This window comes from Chlorocebus sabaeus, chromosome 10, assembly GCF_047675955.1.
Source record: "Chlorocebus sabaeus isolate Y175 chromosome 10, mChlSab1.0.hap1, whole genome shotgun sequence".
NCBI lineage: Eukaryota > Metazoa > Chordata > Mammalia > Primates > Cercopithecidae > Chlorocebus > Chlorocebus sabaeus.
The window spans coordinates 118,872,557-118,894,415 of record NC_132913.1 but is presented as its reverse complement, the minus strand read 5'-3'; the positions used below and the strand labels follow the sequence as shown (position 1 = coordinate 118,894,415).

Here is a 21,859-nt window from a genome sequence, read left to right as displayed (position 1 = left end):
CTAGGGGTGTTGGCCTGAGGCTCAGAGTGGGCCTGGCAGGGCCAGGGAGGGTAGCGACTATTCCTGGTCTCTGGCAGGTGGAGAAGAGCAGGGCTGGGGGTCAGTGTCCTGGGTCCCAGCCAGGCTGAGCCAATAGGAGCAGGCCTGAAGAAGGGACACTCAGAACACAGTCTCAGCATTTGGGGCAGGTTAATGGGGGCATCGACAGCAGGATTTGGGAAGAGCACTGCTCTGGCTCCAGCTAGTCCAACTGGGGGTGCTGGTGGGCAGCTGCTGCCTCCCTAGGAAGCAGCACTGGCAACCACCCATGACCACCAAGGCTGAGTCTCCTGGAGGGTGCCCACCCTGTTCATGCAAGGACCCGGAATGTGTCTGGGCCCAGACTTTGTCAGGGCTAAAGTAAACTGTTCTTGAAAAGAACAATAACATCAACACTGCAGCAGCCGCTCCTCGGCCATTTCCATCCATGCCAACCTCAAGTGCCTCCGCCCTGCGAGTAACAGCATGACAGCTTCCCGAAGGCACGTCCAATCAGTGCAAAAATAAAGGGCCTCTTAGTGGTCATTTTGGTAAAGCAAGGATGTTACCGCTACGTTACCCTGAATGTACTGTGGAGCCTTTTAGGAAGTCCAGGCTGAAGAATCTGAAATCAGTTTTAACTCAATGGCATTCAGTCAAATTGGCAAAACTTGTTAGACGCCCCCTAAGACCTCCACCCTGACAGTAGAAATCTCTGGAGAAATTACTAAGCTGCTCACCTTTAGAGAGCACACGAATATTGACAGCTCTAGTAAAGCACGGGCAAAATAACTGATGATCAATGCTGGCAAAACCTCTGAAACTGCTCACCACCAAGAGACCCAGGGTCCCACATAACCCAGCCACTGCTGACTCGTCACTGGCTACTGCTCTGCACCTGGGTCTGGAAGCGTCTGCATCCAATTGTGAGCAGATGCAAGTTCTCAGATGTTTCTCAGACAGGAATCCACCCCGTTCTTCTGTTGTTTTTCCTACTCAAATGGAAATTAGAGTCTTATCTGAACTGCTCATAATCCTTTTAATTTCCTTTCAAAAATTAAAAAAAAATACTTTGTACATTTCTGATTCAAAGCATATATATTTTTTCTGGCATCTAAAAAATACTTTTATCTCCCATCAGCCTCTGGTTAACTCAGCTGGAAGTTTCAAACGCGTTTGGATCCCAGAGTTGTTTGTGCTTTTAGTTGCACATTTCTGCCTCGGTCCAGCCTTCCAGCAGGCGGCTGGCCTCCTCTACACGAGAATCTGAGCTACCAGAACCAGGGATTCTGAGCTACATCAGCCTGGGATTCCTCCTCTGAAGTTTCATATTAAAGCCAGCTTTCACCAGTCAGAAATCTTGCCCCAGGAGCTCCCAGACGGGACAGCAGGCAGTGCTCCGAGAAGGGGATGCAGAGGACCAGCCCAGCGTGGGTCTGGCTGTGGGCTGGGAATCCCGTGAGCCTCTGTGACACAGGGCTGTGGCTGACACCAGAGGGCTTCCCAGGAGCAGGTGTGCGTCTGCCACTCCTGCTGCTGTTTCGCGTGGGTTCTAGACATCACAGTCCCAGAACTGACCCGACGTGCTGCCCGTGTTCTTACATGAAGAGGAGACGCGGGACTCCGGGGTGCTGGGCTTGCCCTCCCTGTAGACTGCCTCGTAAGGGTTTGGCAGGGCCTGCGGGTGGCCGTTTGTGGGGTGTTGGGCTGTCTGGGGAGGTGTGTGATGGTCTTCCAGCCTGGAGAAAAACATGAAAAATGGTAGTAAGTACAGCCAGCCAGGAGATTTGGACCGCCGAATGCTGTGCAGCATCACAAATACAGGAGGGGGCGGCGCCTCAAAGTCCTGTTAAACCATCATTAGCATATCAGACCTTTTAAAGGGTCTTGGCAGGAGCCAGGAGGCTGACCCTGTGATGCAGTAGCCTCCCCTTGCTCCTGTTAGCCCCCTTCTGTATTCACAGTGATACATGGCGTGGTGTATTCCTAACACACAATTATGTCTTACCACTCTGGGTGACATGGGACCATGACATTTCAAGCAAACAACGTAAGGCACCGATCTCCTGGTTTTCTCCAAGGATTAAGCATATGAATGAAGGGATGAATCCAACCAGAGAAGACATAACAAGTCATGTCAGCCGTGGCAAGTGTTGGCCAAGAACAAGACTGAAGAATTTTCTTTTTTTTTTTTCCTTAGAGACAGGGTTTCACTCTGTTGCCTAGGCTGGGGTGCCATGGTGCAACCACAGCTCACTGCACCCTTGACCTCCCAGGCTCAAGTGATCCTCCCATCTCAGCCTCTGGAGTAGCTGGGACTACAGATGGGCACCTCCACACTCAACTGATTTTTTAATTTTTTGCAAAGACAAGGTCTATGTTGCCAGGACTGGTCTCGAACTCCTGGGCTCAAGCAATTCTCTCACCGTGGCCTCCCAAAGTGCTGGGATTGCAGGCGTGAGCCACTGTGACTGGCCTAGAACTTACTTTCTTATAACACTACCTAAAGGATGTGTGCAGAACAGCTCCTTTGCAGTGTCTAATGTTGGCACCCAAGCTGGGGGAGACACCCTCGCCCAGCAGACAAGCGCTGAGAGCTTCATTCACCAGATCCAGCCAGATGCGAGGGCCAGCTGGCTGGGACAGCCTCGTTGGGTCAGCCTTGACCACAGATCCCCGAGGAAGGCCCTCTAGTTATCTGTAAGGCAACGGAGCACTCGCTCCCCCTTCAACAAGGAGATATGGGCCACCTACGCCAACCAGGGCTCAGTGGGGGGCACGCAACAAGCTCGTGCCTACCTAGGGCTGGGCCCTGCAAATGGCTGTTCTTGAATGTCAATTTCATATGTCTGGCTGGGCGCGGTGGCTCACGCCTGTAATCCCAGCACTTTGGGAGGCCAAGGCGGGCAGATCACTTGAGGTCAAGAGTTCAAGACCAGCTTGGCCAACATGGTGAAACTCCATCTCTACTAAAAATACAACAATTAGCCAGACATGGTGGCGTATGCCTGTAGTCCCAGCTACTCAAGAGGCTGAGGCAGGAGAATCACTTGAGCCAGGAAGGTGGAGGTTGCTGTGGGCCAACATTGTGCCATTGTACTCCAGCCTGGGCAACAGAGTGAGACTCTGTCTCAAAAAAAAAAAAAAAAGAAAGAAAGAAAGAAAAAAAACTTCACGTGGCTCAACTCAACACCAAAGATAAGGAGACATGTAACCACCCTGAGGTGGGCAGGAAAGTCTTCCCAAGGTGGGCGATCAGTCTTTTTTTTTTTTTTAATAGAGACAAGGTCTCACTGTGTTGCCATGGCTGGTTTTGAGCTGAGCTCAAGTAATCCTCCCACCTTGGCCTCCCAAAGTCCTAGGATTACAGGCGTGAGCCACCACACTCCTAGCCAACTCGGTTTTGAACTCTTGAGTTGGGGTTTGCCAGGTGCCAGAAGAGGGAAGGTTTTCCAGCAGAAGTAACACCATGAGCAAGGTGAAGAGGGGAAAAATATCTATGCATCTATATATGGTGTGTGTGTGTATACATATATATATTTGTGCTGCATTGTTACAGAAAGATGTAAAAAGTCAGAAAATATGGATGCCCCCTACCTCCCTTTCCTGAAAAGACCTGTGCGACAGTAGCGTGGAGGGGGCAGGGTGTCCTGGGGGGCTCTGATGCTTGTGGCAGGGGTGTCAATTGAGAAGCATCCTGTAAGGCCAGAATTTAAACTTGAACCCCAAGTAATGGAGAACTAAAGGAATGACGTTCCCTGCTAGAAAGATCATTCCGTCCACGGTTGTGGAAGGTGGACGGTGGCAGGGAGCACTGTTAGGAGGACCTCCCCGAGCCATGAAGGCCGGTGGCGGGCAGGACGGGGTGGGAGGAGCGTGCAAACCTGCTGGACCTTGGCTTGGCTGTTTGTGGGCACTCATGCCATGCCCTGCAGCAGGGGACTCAGATGGCAGGTGTGTTGGTCTAGGAAATGCTGAATTGGGGGTGCTGTAGGGACATATCTGGGCTGAGTATGGGTGTCATCAGTGAGTAGTGGAAACTAGGGAACAGGCAGGATGGAGTGAGGGCCTTCAATGGGGCCTCTGGAGAGGAAGGGGGTAAGAGGCCGAGGAAGGCCGAGGCCAGCGCATGGGGACTGGGGTGGAATGACTCCCAGGAGGGGTCAGCAGCCGGCAACTGAAAGAGCGGGGACAATGTGCCCTGAGTGTCCTCGGGGTTGGAAACTGGAAGGTCATCTGTGGTCTTGGCAGAAATACCCTCTGGAAGTCATCGCCTGGCCACAGAGGGCTGAGTGGAGAGGAAGATGGGGCAAGGACACAGCCAGAGAGGGTCTGAGAGGAAGGGAGGCAGAGCCCCAAGGCCTGTCGAGAGGCCCGAGGAAGACAGCAGGAGGGGAGGATGAAGACAGAGCAAAGGATGTGTTCAGGGATTGCACAGAGATCGGGGAGAGAGAAGGATCTGGAACCCACGCAGGGGGCAGGGTTGGGTGGGAAGAAAATGGCCAGGGAGGTGCAGCTGATGCTAGGCTGAGGTGGGGTAGGAGGGTCCCTATTGCACAGGGCAAATATGTTTATCTGCAACCTTTTTTTTCCTTGATTATAAAGCCAGTGAGTGTTTATCATGAAAAATTAGGTAAATATATAGAATATATAAATGACCTGCCCTCCCAATATCTAAGCACAACCACTTAACATTTGATTTTTAAAAAAATTTTTAAAAATATGCAAATACACACTTAAAAATAGTAGCTTGGGTTCATTCTAAATGGCTAGCATGCTATATTCACACCATTCTATAATTTGCTTTTTCACTTAGCAATACATTGTGAGGCTCTTCCCATGTCATTCAATATTTTTCTAAAACATCATCTTCAGTACTCTTTTGTGTGAATATATCATAATTTATATAACCAGCCTCCTATTTTGGGAATGTAATTTCTGTCTTTTTTTTTTTTTGAGATAGAGTCTCACTCTGTTGCCTAGGCTGGAGTACAGTGGCGTGATCTCGGCTCACTGCAATCTCAGCCTCCCTGGTTCAAGCGATTCTCCTGCCTCAGCCTTCCAAGTAGCTGGGATTACAGGCACCCACCACCACACCCGGCTAATTTTTGTATTTTATTTATTTATTTATTTATTTTGGAGGCGGAGTCTCGCTCTGTTGCCCAGGCTGGAGTGCAGTGGCACGATCTCGGCTCACTGCAAGCTCTGCCTCCTGGGTTCACACCATTCTCTTGCCTCAGCCTCCCTAGTAGCTGGGACTACAGGCGCCCGCCACCACGCCCAGCTAATTTTTTGTATTTTTAGTAGAGACAGGGTTTCACCGTATTAGCCAGGATGGTCTCATTTTCCTGACCTTGTGATCCGCCCGTCTCGGCCTCCCAAAGTGCTGGGATTACAGGCATGAGCCATCGTGCCCGGCCAAATTTTTGTATTTTTAGTAGAGACGGGGATTCACCATCTTGGCCAGGCTGGTCTGGAACTCCTGACCTCGTGATCCACCCACCTCGGCCTCCCAAACTGCTGGGATTACAGGTGTGAGCCATCATGCCCGGCCTGGGAATGTAATATCTAATTTTATGAATAATATTGCAACAAATAACCTTGTGTGTGCTTATATATCGATATCTATTTGTATCTATCTATCTACCTATCTATCATTTATCTATCTATCTATCCTGTGAACATCTGATTACTTCTCAGTATAAAATCCTAGCAGCCTGGGCGACAAGAGCCAGACTCTTGTCTCAAAAAAAAAAAAAAAAAAAAAAAAAAAAGTCGTAGCAGTGGAATTACTGATTCCAAAAGTACTAGTGGCTGGGCTGGGCATAGTGGCTCACACCCGTAATCCCAGCACTATGGAAGGCTGAGGTAGGAGGATTGCTTGAACTCAGGAGTTCAAGACTAGGCAACATAGTGAGACTCTGTCTCTACAAAAAATTAAAAATTCAGCCAGATGTGGTGGCGCATGCCTGTGGTCCCAGTTACCTGGGAGGCTGAGGTGGGAGGATGGTTTGAGCCCAGGAGGTCAAGGCTGCAGTGAGCTGTGATTGTGCCACTATACTCCAGCTGGGGTGACAGAGCCAGATGCTGTCTCAAAACAAAACAAAAAAGTCCTGGTATTCTGAATGTGTACAATATATACTGTCATAGTCCTCAAGAGGACTAAGATTCTAGATTTATCCACACTCCTGGCAACGGGATACCAGACGGTGCTGGTGGTGAAGGAAGGGTCATAATTTTTTTTTGTTTGTTTTGGTTAGGAATATTTATGTACTTAGTGGTTCACCAAGTATATAATAACTCCAAATCAGTAAACACGAATGTCAGAAACGGTAGCATGGCTATATAAATTATGGTGTAAATATAATATAAATCATTAAATCATCTTTTGCAGGATGTTCAACAATGCAAAAGAAAACAAACAAAAATCAAACTGCAAACAAACCATATACACATGTAGACACACACACAAACACTGAAAGGTTTCTCGTTTGCTGAAAATATATGTAGGAAAAAAACTACACTAAACGTAACACACTAAAATGATGATCACAATTCTGTCTGGCTGCTGGAATAAATACTTTTTATTTTCTTTATATTTACTTATTCCATACATGTTTTTGACTACAAGTAACAAAAGTTCAACACCACTGGTTTAAACAGTAAGGGGAATGTAATATTCAACATAAACAGAATTCCAGAGGTAGCGAGTACAGGGTGGCGAATGCGAAGCTGAGTGACTTTGCTGCAGATCCAGGTTCTCTCCGCCGGGTTTCCCTGGCCTTCCTGGTGTGGTTTTGCTTTTGTTTTTAGAATTGTCACTTTGTGGCCGGGCGCGGTGGCTCACGCCTGTAATCCCAGCACTTTGGGAGGCCAAATGGGCGGATCACGAGGTCAGGAGATGGAGACCATCGTGGCTAACACAGTGAAACCCCGTCTCTGCTAAAAATACAAAAAAATAGCCGGGCGAGGTAGCGGGCGCCTGTAGTCCCAGCTACTCGGGAGGCTGAGGCAGGAGAATGGCGGGAACCCGGGAGGCGGAGCTTGCAGTGAGCCGAGATTGTGCCACTGCACTCCAGCCTGGGTGACAGAGCAAGACTCCGCCTCAAGAAGAAAAAAAAAAAAAAAAAAAAAAAAGAATTGTCACTTTTGTGCAAATAGGATGGCTGCAGGACCTCCAAGCATAGCATCTCAAGCAACAGTCCAAGACCAAAAGGGGAAAAGAAAGCACAGAATTTCTCAAGCCCTTCATAGAAGTTGGAAAATCTTAGATGCCATGGCTGGAATGGATTGCATGCCCACCGAAATCATCACTGACAAGGGGAGTTAAATGTAAAACACTGGGCTCAATTAATCAAATCCAACCTCCAGGGCTGAGAATGGGTCTTAACCTTCCCTGAAGAACATGCTCACCCATACGAAGTTCCTTTTCCTTTTTTTTTTTTTTTTTTTGAGACAAGGGTCTCACTTTGTTGCCCAGGCTGGAGAGCAGTGGCACAATCACAGCTCACAGGAGCCACGACCTCTGGGACTGAAGCAATGCTCCTGCCTCAACCTCCCAAAGTGCTGGGATTGCAGGTGTGAGCCACCATGCCTGGCCTCAGGTTTCTCCTAGCAAGGAAATACATCAAACAAGATCTAAAGAAATGGAAAGTCGTCCTGTACTTGCACACAGGATGGCTGTATTCATTTTCTACTGCTGTTCTAACAAAGCACCATAATTTTTTTATGTTTTAATTTTTAATTTTTAAGGCCAGGCACAGTGACTCATGCCTGTAATCCCAGCATTTTGGGAGGCTGAGGCAGGCGGATCACCTGAGGTGGTGAGGAGTTCAAGACCAGCTTGGCCAACATGGCAAAACCTCTTCTCTACAAAAAATAAAAAAATTAGCCAGGTGTGGTGGCATGGCGCCTGTAATCCCAGCTATTTGGGAGGCTGAGGCAGGAGAATCGCTTGAACCTGGCGGTGGGGTTGCAGTTGCCAAGATTGTGCCACTGCACTCCAGCCTGGGCAACAGAGCAAGAATTCCTCTCAAAAAAAAATTTTTTTTTTTAGATTTTTGTGGGTACAGTAGGTGTATATATTTATAGTATACATGGATTGTTTTGATACAGGCATGCAGTGTGTAATAATCACATCACGGAGAATGGAGTACCCATCCCCTCAAGTATTCATCCTGTGTGTACAAAAATAATCCAATCATACTCTTTTAGTTATTTTAAAATGTACAATTAAATTATTATTGACTATAGTCACTATGTTGTGCTATGAAATACCAGGTCTTATTCATTTTTTTTTTTTTTTGAGTTGGGGGTCTCACTCTGTTGCCCAGGCTGGAGTGCAGTGGTGAGATCTCTGCTCACTGCAACATCCGCCTCCCAGGTTCAAGCGATTCTCCCGCCTCAGCCTGCCAAGCAGCTGGATTACAGGCGCTCACTACTGCACCTGGTTAATTTTTGTATTTTTAGTAGAGACAAGGTTTTACCATGTTGGCCAGGTTGAACTCCTGACCTTAAGTGATCTACCCACCTTGGCCTCCCAAAGTGTTGAGATTACAGGCGTGAGCCACCACGCCTGGCCCATTCTTTGTAACTATGTGTTTTTTTGTTTTGGCACCCATTAACCTTCTCCATCTTCCCCAACCACCACCCCCAACCAACTACTTTTCCCGGTCTCTAGTTACCATCCCTCTGCTCTCTATCTCCATGAACTCAATTGTTTAGATTGTTGAAGTAAGTGGGAACATGTGATGTTTGACTTTCTGTGCTTGGCCTATTTCATGTAGCATAATGATCTCCAGTTCCATCCATGCTTTGCAAATGACTGGATCTCATTCTTTTGCACAGAATAGTACTCCACTGTGTATATGTACCACATTTTCTTTGTCCATTCATCTGCTGATGGACACTGAGGCTACTTCCAAATCTTGGCTCCTGTGAATGGTGCTGCAGCAAGCATGGGGTGCAGAGCTAGCTTTGATACATGGACTTCCTTTCTGTTGGGTATATATCCGGCAGCAGGACTGCTGGATCATGTGGTAGCTCTATTTTTAGTTATTTGAGGAATCTCCAAACTCTTCTCTATAGTGGTTGTGCTAATTTACATTCTTACAAACAATGTATGAGGATTCCCTTTTCTCCACATTCTTGTCAACATTTGTTATTGCCTGACTTTTGGAGATACGCCGTTTTAACTGGGGTGACAGGGTATCTCAGTGTAGTTTTGATTTGCATCTCTGATGATCAGTGATGCTGAGCACCCTTTCATAAGCCCGTTTGTCACCTGTGTGTCTTCTTTTGAGAAATGTCTATTCAAATCTTTTGCCCATTTTTTAATCCAACTATTAGACTTTTTCCTAAAGAGTTGTTTGAGCTCCTTTTTAAGTCTGATTACTAATCCTTTGTCAGATGGGTAGTTTGCAAACATTTTCTCCCATTCTGTGGCCTGTGTCTTCACTTTGTTGGTTGTTTCCTTTGCTATAGAAGCTTTCAAACTTGATGTGATCCCATTTGTTCATTTTGGCTTTGGTTGCCTGTGCTTGTCGGGTATTACTCAAGAAATGTTTGCCCAGAACAAGGTCCTGGAGATATTCCCCAATGTTTTCCTGTAGTTGTTTCATAATTTGCAGTCTTACCACAACCTTAGTAACTGAAAACAACACAAACTTATCTCACAATTATGGAGGTCAAGAGTTTACAATGGGTCAACAGGGGCGCATTGTTTCTGGAGTCTCTAGGAGAGAATTTATTTCCTTGCCTTTTCCAGTTTCTCCAAGGTGTCTGCATTCCTCAGTTCACGGCCTTGCGTCCCTCAGACTTCTGACACAGTTGTCACATCTCCTTTTGTTTCTGACACTCCTGCTTCCCTTCAGTAAGGCCCCTTGTGATTACATTGGGCCCACCCAGATTATCCAGAATCATCTATCTCTAGATCCTTAACTAAATCACATCAGCAAAGTCCTTTTTGCCATGTAACGTCATTTAGTCACAGGTTGTGGGGATTGGGATGTGGACATCTTTGAGGGACCATTATTCTGTCTTAACATATAAAATTAATATGATGTAATGCCACGCAGTGACTTAACACTGCAAAGATTTCAGTTATCTCCAAAACATTACATAAATTTAATGTGACACTAATCAAAATCCTAAAAGGATTTTTTAAGGAAGTTGCCAGACTTATTTTTAAATGCTTATGGAAAAATAAAGGTCTCTACATAGTTAAATCCACTCTGAAAGAGAAGGCGGAAGGCAGGCGGGGAGAGGGGCTTATCCTATGCGATATTTAGATATGCTAAGAACCTTTGCAATAAACACTGGTGTGGCAACAGGCAACTGGACAATGTGCCAAAATAGAGAGCTAGGGTAATTGGAGGGGATACAGAATTAAAGTGGCACCTTGAATCAGTGGAGAAATAATGAGCTGTTTATAGGTGGTGTAGAGAAGAGTGCTGTCTACCTGGAGAAAAACAAGCCAGGATGCCTATCGTACATCACATATAGTGGTCTCTTATCTGTAGAGGATGATGTCCAAGACCCCCAGCATTCAAACGTTTTTAGAGGTGAGCTCCAGGTGCAAAGGCAGAACTACAAATCTTGCACGCCAGCATCGTGTAGCCGTCCAGAGTACCCATGCGCTGGGGGGAGTGCCCACTGCGTTCCACTGACCAGCCCTTTGCCTGCCACATGGCTTGGTCTGTGTGTTCCCGAGGGCAGGGAGTCACATCTTATTGATTTCTGCAGCTCCAGTCATGAGGACACCATATGGCAGAGAAGTGATAAAAATGTTTGTTGAGACCTGATGGGGGAAGCTGGTGATGGGGTGACTACATCATTATAGTGGGAAGGTCCGTGGTTTCAGGAAAACGAGCTGCCCTCGTTACCTGGCAGCTTGCCACAGTCAAAGATCTTGATAGGACCACCCCCACGTAGCAGGGGAGAGAGAGAGGTGCTCCTAGGCATGGAAAACGTCCTCGAATTTCACTACAAAGAAGAACACCTGACCCAAGAATTAGCTGTGCCCACTGGTTAGCCCCACATTTATTAGATTCCCTGTTCTTATCTCTGATTAAAATAGCCTTATGTCATTGTTGTCGCTCAGGAAAGCAGGGTTTTAATTATTTTAAAACATAATTGAAAAATACTTTTAAGACAATGATTCAGTGTCCTCTTTCCCGTGTCAAGCACGGGGAATTTCATTAGTTCCTGTTACTACTTCCATTTAAAAAGGTATTATATTTATCAACTAGTTTACTAGTAATTGGTAACTGGCTATATTCTGGATGAAAACCAAATGACCCAAAACCGCTCAGAGGTAAAGGACATTTAGGGGACAACTAAGGAATACTGATAATACTATATCCATATTATTAATGTTAAATTTTTTAGCTGTGATAATGGGATTATGTGCAAAAGTCTGCAATCTTCTCTCAGATAGTTCAGCAAAAAATGTATATGCTTGTAAATTATGTATTATACACATAGAAAGAGAGCGAGAGAGAGGGCACACAAATGTTAATTGGAAGCACTTTAGTGTAATATTCTTTTTTTTTTTTTTTTTTGAGACAGAGTCTTGCTGTGTCACCCAGGCTGGAGTGCAGTGGTGCAATCTCAGCTCACTGCAAGCTCCGCCTCCTGGGTTCACGCCATTCTCCTGCCTCAGCCTCCCGAGTAGCTGGGACTACAGGTGCCCACCACCACACTGGGCTAATTTTTTGTATTTTTTAGTAGAGACAGGGTTTCACCATGTTAGCCAGGATAGTCTCGATATCCTGACCTCATGATCTGCCCGCCTCGGCCTCCCAAAGCGCCAGGATTACAGGCGTGAGCCACCGTGCCTGGCCATCTTCAGTGTAATATTCTTTCAACTTCTCTGTAGGTTAAAAACACTGATTGTAAGGTTAAGAGAGAAAAGGGCATGATACTAGTTTATATATCAGTAACTAAAAATAAAAACCTAGAAATGTAAGCATATCATACCTAATTATGAAATCAAACCAAACAGATCTCAGAGCACTCATCTATGACACGGGCCCTGAAATATTTATAGGACAAATCCTGATGGGCAACAGAACTCATCAAGGAGCTGGGTCTGTCTTGCCTGGTGTCCCTCGTGTCTGTGGCAGCACAGAGCTCCATGAGGGCAGGCATTTCTGAGTTTTGTTGCTCAGTTCCCAGTGCCTGGTTGTTCATTACAAAATGACAACAGAGTAAGACTGGAAAAAATAAAGTGCCCAGTTTCAGGGCATAACTAAGTACAACACGGTCTATTCTTTTAAAGTATTACATGGCCATTATTTGTTGAATGAATATATGGAGGTTTTTAGCCTGCTCTCTGTAATATTTGGCTGTAATATTCTCTCTAGACAGGAAAAGAGAGGCCAACCAGACCACAGAAGTGGCTTCTCTGCTGCCCACTGGACTGTCTGATCTGGGGCTCCTTAGCCCACAAGGGGTCTAGGCCCCCAGGGAGACCAGAGGCGCTACGTAAGAGACTAAAATTTTATTTATATAAATGGGGCATGAGCAAGGCTATGGAAAATGAATAAGGCTCGGCAGCTAAAACAGCATCCAGTTGTTCCAAAGAGTCATCTAAAATAAACTGATTTAGAGTCTTAAACTGTAACATTCCAATGCCAACAAAGGGCTTGGTGCTACAGCGAGAGGCCACAGAAAAGGCACGACAGGAGTCCTTCTGGAGAGAGCCCGGCTCCTTTCAGGTCCCTTCTTTTGAAATTACTCTGGCCAACATTTGTCTTCTGCAGTGGCCCTGGAGATCCTGTAATCCAACCACTTATCTTTCAGGAATAAAAAAATCCTGGGGGAAGGGAGAAGGGCTCAACCTCTTTCCCTCCAAAAATCCCCCCAAAATAAAGAGATAAATGCTTTTCAAAATGAATCCTTTATTTTGGATTTTAAAAATACATACATCTTACACTGTAGTGAATCAAAACAAAGCCTAAGAAAGTCAATTCCCGCTTCCTTTAGCCCTGACTTACACTGGGTACCCGTTTCTGTGGCCGCCGGGGGTGACGGGCCTTTGCAGGGGCTCATCCCCGCTCCACTGAACATTGGCCAGCCCCTTCCGCCTTGTCTTCCCCGTGTTGGTCATGATCTGGTGGAAGGAAAGAGAAAAAAGGGCTAGAGGAATATCTACTGGAGAGCTGACCTAGAAGTCAAACAGAATACACTGAATAAACTACTCTATAATGATAAGGAGCTTTGCAAATAAATGAGGAAGGATCATGTCACAAATTATTCAAGTAAACAGAAATTGCAGAGAAAAACCCTTTTTTTGCTAACGGATTTCCATATCATACCATTTAGCAGTATAAATTAAAACAAGGACAAACTGTAGGAAAAGGAAGAAAGCAGTTGACTACTGTAACTCATCACATCTCTGAAATGAGAAGGGAAAAAAATGAGATGGGAAAAATGAGAAGGGAAAAAAATGTAAAAATGAGAAGGGAAAAAAAGATGGACATTTGATTTCATAAAAATACGAACATTTCCACATGCGCAGTATGTTAAAAATAAACCAAACCAACAGGAAAACAACAAACTGGGAAGAAGTATCTGAAGCAAGTTTAACAGATTAAAGGTGAACATTTTCATAGCTAAGGAGCTCCCACAAATCATTAAGTAAAACACTAAATTGATAATTGGGCAAAGAATTCAAACCACCGTGTCACAAAACAGAAAGTATGACCAGTAAGCAGAAGAAACAAAAAAGACCCACTTTACTAGAAATCAGAAACTTCAACTTTACAAAAAAAGGTAGCAGTCTTCAACTATTATAAGAATGACAGAAAAATGATCCCGTCCACTGCTCCCAATAGTTTAAAACACTAGTTTAAGGAACTAACACTAATTAGTGAGATTAAAATTTGAGACAACTCTTAGAAAGCAATTTGGCATTTTATCAAGAGTTGTAAAAATGTTCACACATCCTTGAGTGTAAATACTAGTGAATGAATCCAAACCCTGGAAAGTGTAAGATAAACAAGGTTGTTCATTATAAAATTATTAAAGAGTAAAACTAAAACAATCTAATATCTAGTAACGGGAATAAATAAGTAAAATATGGCATATTCACTTGATATATAGCCATGTACAATGATAAAGAACAGGTTATGGAGAAATATGTTTATTTAAAACATTAAATAAAAATCAGGTTATAATAATGTACATAAAGAATGCTTTTTTTTTTTTTCCTTGAGACAAGGTCTTGCTATGTTGCCCAGGCTGGAGTGCAGTGGAGTGATCCTCCTGCCTTAGCCTCCCTAGTAGATGGGATTACAAGTGCATGCCACTGTGTCCAGCTAAACAATGCTTTCAATTATGCTAAAAGTGCACAGAAAGACTGGAAAGAAATGAACCTTCACATGATTAGGTGGCTACATAGGAACCTTCACATGATTAGGGTGGCTACATAGGACAGTAGAACTAAGAATATTTTTTTCTGCCACGATTTTTTGTAATATGGTTACTATTATGTTAATACTTAAGAAAAATTGTTTAAAAAGGAAATCACTATAAAACTAGTGAAATGTGAATGAAGTCTGTGGATGATACCAATGTCAACTTCCTGGTTTTGCTATTATGCTATAAATTACGTAAGATAATAGCACCAGGGGAAATTATGTGAAGGGTGCATGGGAACTGTCTGTGTTACTTTTGCAACTTCCTATGAATCTATAATTATTTCAAAACAAAAAGTAAAACAAAAACAAAAAAAACAAACTTCTTGAACATTGGAATTTCATCTTTGGTTTCTTGATTTCTGCTGAAAATTCCTTTGGGTTTATCTAGTATCTTAGGTAGGGAGAGGAAGAGAAAAAGGGCCAGTGCCTATGGGATTCAGTGAGCCTCACCTGGACCCTGGGACAGGTCTCAGCCAGGGAAGTGACAGGTGGGGTCAAAACCTGCCCTGGGCTGGGCACGGTGGCTCACGCTTGTAATCCCAGCACTTTGGAAGGCCAAGGCGGGTGGATCACCTGAGATTGGGAGTTCGAGACCAGCCTGACTAACATGGAGAAATCCCATCTCTACTAAAAATACAAAAACAGCTAGGCGTGGTAGTGCATGCCTGTAATCCCAGCGACCCAGGAGGCTGAGGCAGGAGAATCGCTTGAACCTGGGAGGTGGAGGTTGCAGTGAGCCGAGATCGCACCATTGTAATCCAGCCTGGGCAACAAGAGCATCTCAAAAAACAAAACAAAACCAAAACCAAAAACAACCTGCCCTGACTAGGAGGTGGGGAGGGATGGAAAGGAAAGTGAAAGGGAAAAAGCCTGGGAGAGTGAGAAAGTGGGAGGTGCTCATCCTGTTGGGGAAAGTGGAATGTAACTAAGCCATGTAAATAAAAACTAAAATGCAGTTGCGTTGCCTTTTCTGTCTCTAGAGAAATCTACCAAGGCAGGATATTTCCACTGCAACCACTTAACACTGCTGTCTGCTTCCACTGTGACTTCCCCATCCATCCCACTTCCCCGATCCAGGATTCAGGGTCGGTTCTACACACTCTCATCACAGTGCCCCACGGTGGCTCCTGCCTTCTCTGTTTCCTGTCCCTCAAGAGAGAGGACCCCTGAGCCCTCCCACAGAGAAACACGAAGAAGGCAACTGGAAAAGGGGAAACAGTCAACGTGTGGGTTTTCTCGAGTCTGTGACTAGTCCTCTGCCTCCACTTCCCCAGTGTCACAGTCATCTGAGCTCGCTCCTCCCAATGTCTTCCTAGAAATGACAGAACATGTCACGTATTCGAGAATATTTTAGACTGCCAGTTATTTCATCTCCTTAAAACTATAGAAACCTGGAAAATAATTTAAAGTGGGTGGCATTTTTCCTTTCCCGTGGATGGGGAAACTGTATCTGGCCTGTGGGCCAGCACTGCCTGGTCTGTTGCAAAAATGCCTGAAGAAAGGCCCTCAGTGGAGCGGCTTCAGTGTGCAGGGCCCAGCAGCACAGCCACTTCCCAGCCTGTTCTTGCTGGCCTGGACTTCCCCTTCCCTTGCTAGCAGTGTGAGCCACCCAGCCTACTCTTGGGCCTCTCAGTTGCAAAGACTTTGTGGGCTGAAGGATCTTCGAGGGTATCTTGCCCAACAACCTGCTGAGACAAAGCTGTTTATACTGAGTTCCACAGAAATGCTTTGGGGTCTGGGGAGAGAGGAGAGTAAGGGTTCCTGACATGCACCTGTACTCATCCAGAGAACTCGGCTTTCATCAGTGTTATAGATGGAGATTTTATTTGAAAGAAGGTTCTGCTACTATAAAAAGGAGCATATTTAAGCACAATAAAAAAAGATAGCATATTATTTAGCTGAATGCAATTTATTCAGTAGTAAAAGTTGGTCAACATGTCAATTTAGGTAAAAAAAAATTTCTCATTCATTGGTTTTGAGTATTTGTGAATCACTTAAAGACATTATAAAGCAGTATAAATTTCTGTAAAAAATACAGGATACAGGTACACTCTATCTATCAATCATCTATATCTATCTATCTCTGTACTCACAGAAAATAATCTGAAAGGGGAGGCAGACACTGTTAGCAGTCTACACAATATTCACCCTCTCCTTCCTGACCAACAGAACTGATTTTGTCAGCATAGCAATGTGTCTACTTAAAAATACCTCTCAGACTCCCTTGCAGCTAGGAGCCATAGGACCCAGTTTTGACCAGTTAGTAAGTGGAGGTCACCAAGTGGAGCTTCAGGAAAGCACTGTAGGGGGCAGATTTGGCTGACCTGCACATTTGGCCTTCTTCCTGAGTTTATCACAGATTTGTGCCAGGACATGTACCTATCATCGTATGATCAAGAGGCAACAGGCATGTGAATGAAGATATCAAGGCAGAGTTACCACAGAACTCATGAAACTTCATGTGTCACATGGTCATTTTATGTGTATGTGGTTTTTTGAGACAAGGTCTTGCTCTGTCACTCAAGCTGGAGTGCAGTGGTGTAATCACAGTTCACTGAAGCCTTGAACTCCTAGGCTCAAGTGATGCTCCCGCCTCAGACTCCCAAGTGGCTGGGACTACAGGCGTGTGCCACCATAGCTAATTAATTAATTTGTAGAGATAGGCCTTCCTATGTTGCTCAGGCTGGTCTTGATCTCCTGGCCTCAAGTGATCCTCATTCCTCAGCCTCCCAAAGAACTGGGATTACACACATGAGCCACCGTGCCCAGCCTACATTTGTTTTGGTTTTTGAGACGGAGTGTTGCTCTGTCGCCCTGGCTGTAGTACAGTGGCGCAATCTCGGCTCACTGCAACCTCTGTCTCTGGGGTTCAAGCAACTCTCCTTCCTCAGCCTCCTGAGTAGCTGGGACTACAGGCATGTGCTACCATGCCTGGCTCAGTTTTGTATTTTTAGTAGAGATGGGGTTTCACCATGCTGGCCAGGCTGGTCTCGAACTACTGACCTCAGGTGATCCACCTGTCTCAGCCTCCCAGAGTGCTGGGATTGCAGGTGTGAGCCACTGTGCCCGGCCTTAATTTAGATTTAGTGGGAAAAATTTCCAAGATTCACAGTACCTTCCATGCGTAGTCAAACGACTGCTATCTGTCCTGGTGTAGAAATGGCCTCTAGTAATTCTCTATGTTGTTAGAGTATTTGTGAATAATCAGTGTGCAAGAAAATGTCAAATGCCCCCTGTTACAGTTAAGCGGTGGCAGAATATGCCATTCCAAAATATGCCACTTTGGCTTAGGATTATTTTGCGGTAAAGGCACTTGATACAAGAAGGACATCCTAATCTTCCTCTTTTCTTCCTGAAAACAAGAGATAAAAACTCGCATGTGAAAGATGCTCTCCGGGCACCAGGAGAAAAAACCACATGTTGTCAGAGCTGAGAGAATTCTGTACAAACAGACCTGGGTAACATGATTCTTATCTTCCTTTAGCCTCCCCACATAATTTGGTAACTTTTCTACAATTGCCTCTCTTTGTTCAACCTAGTTTAAAAGCATTTAGGCTCTGCCAGTTCTTTTCCCTTTCGTTTCCTTAGGAGAGCTTCCACGTCACATAAAACTTATAGAAATGTATATGCTTTTCTCCTGTGAATCTGTTTTACATCAATTTGATTCTCAGGCCCAGTCAAAAATCCTAAGGGATAAAGGTAAAACTTTGCCTCCCCATAGAGTGTTTCACTTTTGTTGTTGTTGAGACGGAGTTTCACTCTTGTCACCCAGGCTGGAGTGCAGTGTTGCGATTTTGACCCATTGCAACCTTTGCCTCCTGGGTTCAAGCGATTACTCCTGCCCCAGCCTCCTAAGTAGCTGGGATTACAGGCATGTGCAACTATGCCCAACTAATTTTTGTATTTTTAGGAGAGATAGGATTTCACTGTGTTGGCTGGGCTGGTCTTGAACTCCTGACCTCAGGTGAGCCACCCACCTCGGCCTCCCAAGGTGTTGGGATTACAGGCGTGAGCCGCTGCGCCCAGCCTAGTGTTTTTATGGAAGAAACTTGAGGATGGTTTTCTCAAATTTAATAACAAAACGGGTCACGCACAGTGGCTTACGCCTGTTATCCCAGCACTTTGGGAGGCTGAGGCAGGAGGATCGTCACTCAGGAGTTTGAGGCAGCAGTGAGCTATGAGTGCACCACTGTACTCCAGCCTGGGTGACAGAGTGACATCATATCTCTAAAACAAAACAAAACGAAACAAAAATTTACATAAACATTTTCTTTTGTATTATTTTTAAATTATTTTCCACAGGTGTTGATTTAAATTTTTGTCTTTTAAATATATATATATATATTTTTTCTCCAAGACATAGTCTTGCTCTGTCGCCCAGAGCTAGAGTGCAATGGTGCCATCTCGGCTCACTGCAACCTGTGCCTCCCAGGTTCAAGCAATTTTCCTGCCTCAGTCTCCCAAGTAGCTGGGAGAGGTGCACACCACCATGCCCCGCTAATTTTTGTATTTTTAGTAGAGACAGGGTTTCACCATGTTGTCGAGGCTGGTCTGGAACTCCTGACCTTGTGATCTGCCCGCCGTGGCCTTCCAAAGTGCTGGGATTACAGGTGTGAGCCACCATGCCCAGCCTATACATGTAATTTTTTAAATAAAAAGATTTACAGGGCATTACCAAGAACTAAATGTGAGGCCAAAACAAAGTTTTTTAATCAATCAATATTAAGAAAATTTGATCAAATATGTTACAGGAAAGGCTGACTAATCTTTTCTTCTTTCTCGGTAGAAAACATCAAAAACATCGTCGTATATGTAGACAAAAACATTACATTTTTATGTTTATGCTTGTAAAACATTACCAATTTGCCATATATAGAAGCAATCAAAGGGCATAAAACAAAAGATATATGAAGAAAAACTATGAGGTGTTTGCCAAGCAGCTAGTTAATATAGACATTATTTTTCTAGATTTTATAATGTTTGTGTTCTCTGTCAATTTTTAAAATTTGAATTTGTACTTGGGGGCTGAGGTGGGAAGATCGCTTAAGCCTAGGAGGTTGAAGCCACAGTGAGCCATGTTTGCTCCACCACATTCCAGCCGGTATGACAGAGTGAGACACTGTCGCAAACAAACAGACAAACAAAAAAAAACTGAATTGGGGCCAGGTGAGGTGGCTCACACCTGTAATCCCAACACTTTGGGAGGTTGAGGCAGGTGGATCACTTGAGGCCAGGAGTTTGAGACCAGCCTGGCTAACACGGTGAAACCCTGTCTCTACTAACAATACCAAAATTAGCCAGGTGTAGTGGCACATATGCCTGTTGTTGTAGCTTCTTGGGAGGCTAAGGCATGAGAATTGCATAAACCTGGGAGGTGGAGGCTGCAGTAAGCCGAGATTGCGCCACTGCACTCCAGCCTGGGCAATAGAGCAAGACTGTCTCAAAAAAAAAAAAAAAAAAAAAAAAGTGAATTTCACTATGATTTATTTTATAATTCTCATTCCACATAAGCACTCTTTTTTTTTTTTTTTTTTTTGGACAAAGTCTGGCTCTGTCACCCAGGCTGGAGTGCAGTGGCGTGATTTCGGCTCACTGCAACCTCTGCCTCCCAGGTTCACACCATTCTCCTACCTCAGCCTCCTGAGTAGCTGGGACTACAGGTGCCGCCATCACGCCCGGCTAATTTTTTGTACTTTTAGTAGAGACGGGGTTTCACCATGTTCGCCAGGATGGTCTCGATCTCCTGACCTTGTGATCCGCCTACCTTGGCCTCCCAAAGTGCTGGGATTACAGGTGTGAGCCACCGCGCCCAGCCAAGCGCTCATTTTTATATCAGATTTTGTATTCTGTTATTTTAGAGGAGGCCTCCCAAGCCCTTCTAAGCTGGAGGCCCCACAAAGTCTGAATCTGCCCCTCTGACAGGCAGGTAAGAGATGAAAAGAGCCTGGGATCTGACAGCCCCCACACACCAGGAATTTTTAGCTGGATTGATAAGGTAGGACTCTCTGCTACTTGCACCTCAGCCCAATCCTAACTGATAAGGAAAGATAACAAGAGATAGTGATTATCTCTGGGTAGGTAGAGTTACTAGTTGACTTTTTAGAATAAGCATACATTGCTTTTGTAATTAGAAAAAAGAATAGGAAACAAATGGCAAACGAAAAGGATTCAAGATATTTTGGGATTTGGGATTTTTCCCTGCTTGTTTGGTTGTGTTTTAATGTACAAGAATATGGATATTGAGGCCAGGTGCAGTGGCTCATGAGGTCCGGAGTTCGAGACCAGCCTGACCAACACCGTGAAACCCCGCCTCTACTAAAAATACAAAAATTAGCCAGGTGTGGTGGCAGATGCCTGCAATCCCAGCTACTCAGGAGGCTGAGGCAGGAGAACCCTTGAACCCAGGAGGCAGAGGTTGCAATAAGCCGAGATTGCGCCGCTGCACTGCGCCAGCTGGGGCAACAGAGCGAGACTCTGTCTCAAAACAACAACAACAACAACAACAACAACAAACAATATAGACATTGAGTCAGTTCCAACAAATCCCCTAATAAACAGAGGCAATGGCTCTTCAATCATTACAGTCACGTGGGGCAGGAATAATTGACTGAAAAGGGATTAGGAAATGCCCCAAAGTGGAGACACATGCGGAAAAAAAAAACCTAAAAGTAATATTTGGAAATACAGGCCTTTTCTCCTCTAGTTTTGGTTTTTGTTGTGAGCAGAGAGGGGCAGGAGATCTCAAGGAGCGCTGCAAGCCACCTCATGCTTCTGCCCCTCTAGGCACAGCAGGACAGGGGGACAGCAGGATTCCAGGGCCCTCTCCTATCTCCAGGTGCTCGCCCAGGCCTGAGCCCAGCCTAGGAGGGCCTCAATTCTGCACGGTGCCACGCTGCAGAAGACAGGCTGGGGGCGGCTCCATTAACACCCTGAGTTCTGTCCAAATGGGCCAAGTCTCCAGGGCCCAGACTTCTGCTTCAGAACCACTTCAGGGTAAAATAAAAACGCCCACTCCTGGGGTACTGCCACAGCCTCAGATTCTCTGGAGGTGGGGCCAGGAACCTGCACTTTAACCAGCCCTTTTGGGGATTCTTAGGAAAACTAAATGAATCTGGGTTCTCACTTGATGGAGGGAAAGGAAGTGTGGAAAGGGAGCAATTCGCATTGACAATAGACATTCCCCCAAAACTGAGTCTGTGACGAAAACATAGATCATATAGTAATTACGGATATGTCACATGGGTTGGAGCTCTCTCAACTTGCAAGTACAGAATCCACTCACCTGACAACGGCCAGTGCTGCTGCAAGGCGGCCCGGCTGAGCGGTAAAAGGCAGGTGGGCTCAGGTAACACCTGGAAGCGACTCAGCCTTTCTCAGCCTCAGTGCCCTCCTCTATAAAATGCAGGTACTAGTGGAAG

The 21,859-nt window shown here is 45.2% G+C and overlaps 1 protein-coding gene across 9 annotated transcripts in view; it reads right to left on the bottom strand.

Annotated features, from left to right (window-relative positions):
- Positions 1-21,859, bottom strand: part of ARMC9 (armadillo repeat containing 9) — a 177,307-nt gene that overhangs the window by 15,439 nt on the left and 140,009 nt on the right. For 6 of the 9 annotated variants that reach the window (XM_038001392.2, XM_038001386.2, XM_038001388.2 and 3 more), the window contains 2 exons: positions 13,017-13,132; positions 1,621-1,757 (listed from right to left, as the gene is read on the bottom strand). In XM_038001392.2, coding sequence (XP_037857320.2) covers positions 1,621-1,757; positions 13,017-13,132 — 253 coding nt within the window. The remainder of the gene's footprint in view (positions 1-1,620; positions 1,758-13,016; positions 13,133-21,859) is intronic. The other 3 variants (XM_038001389.2, XM_038001390.2, XM_038001396.2) reach the window with 1 other exon arrangement.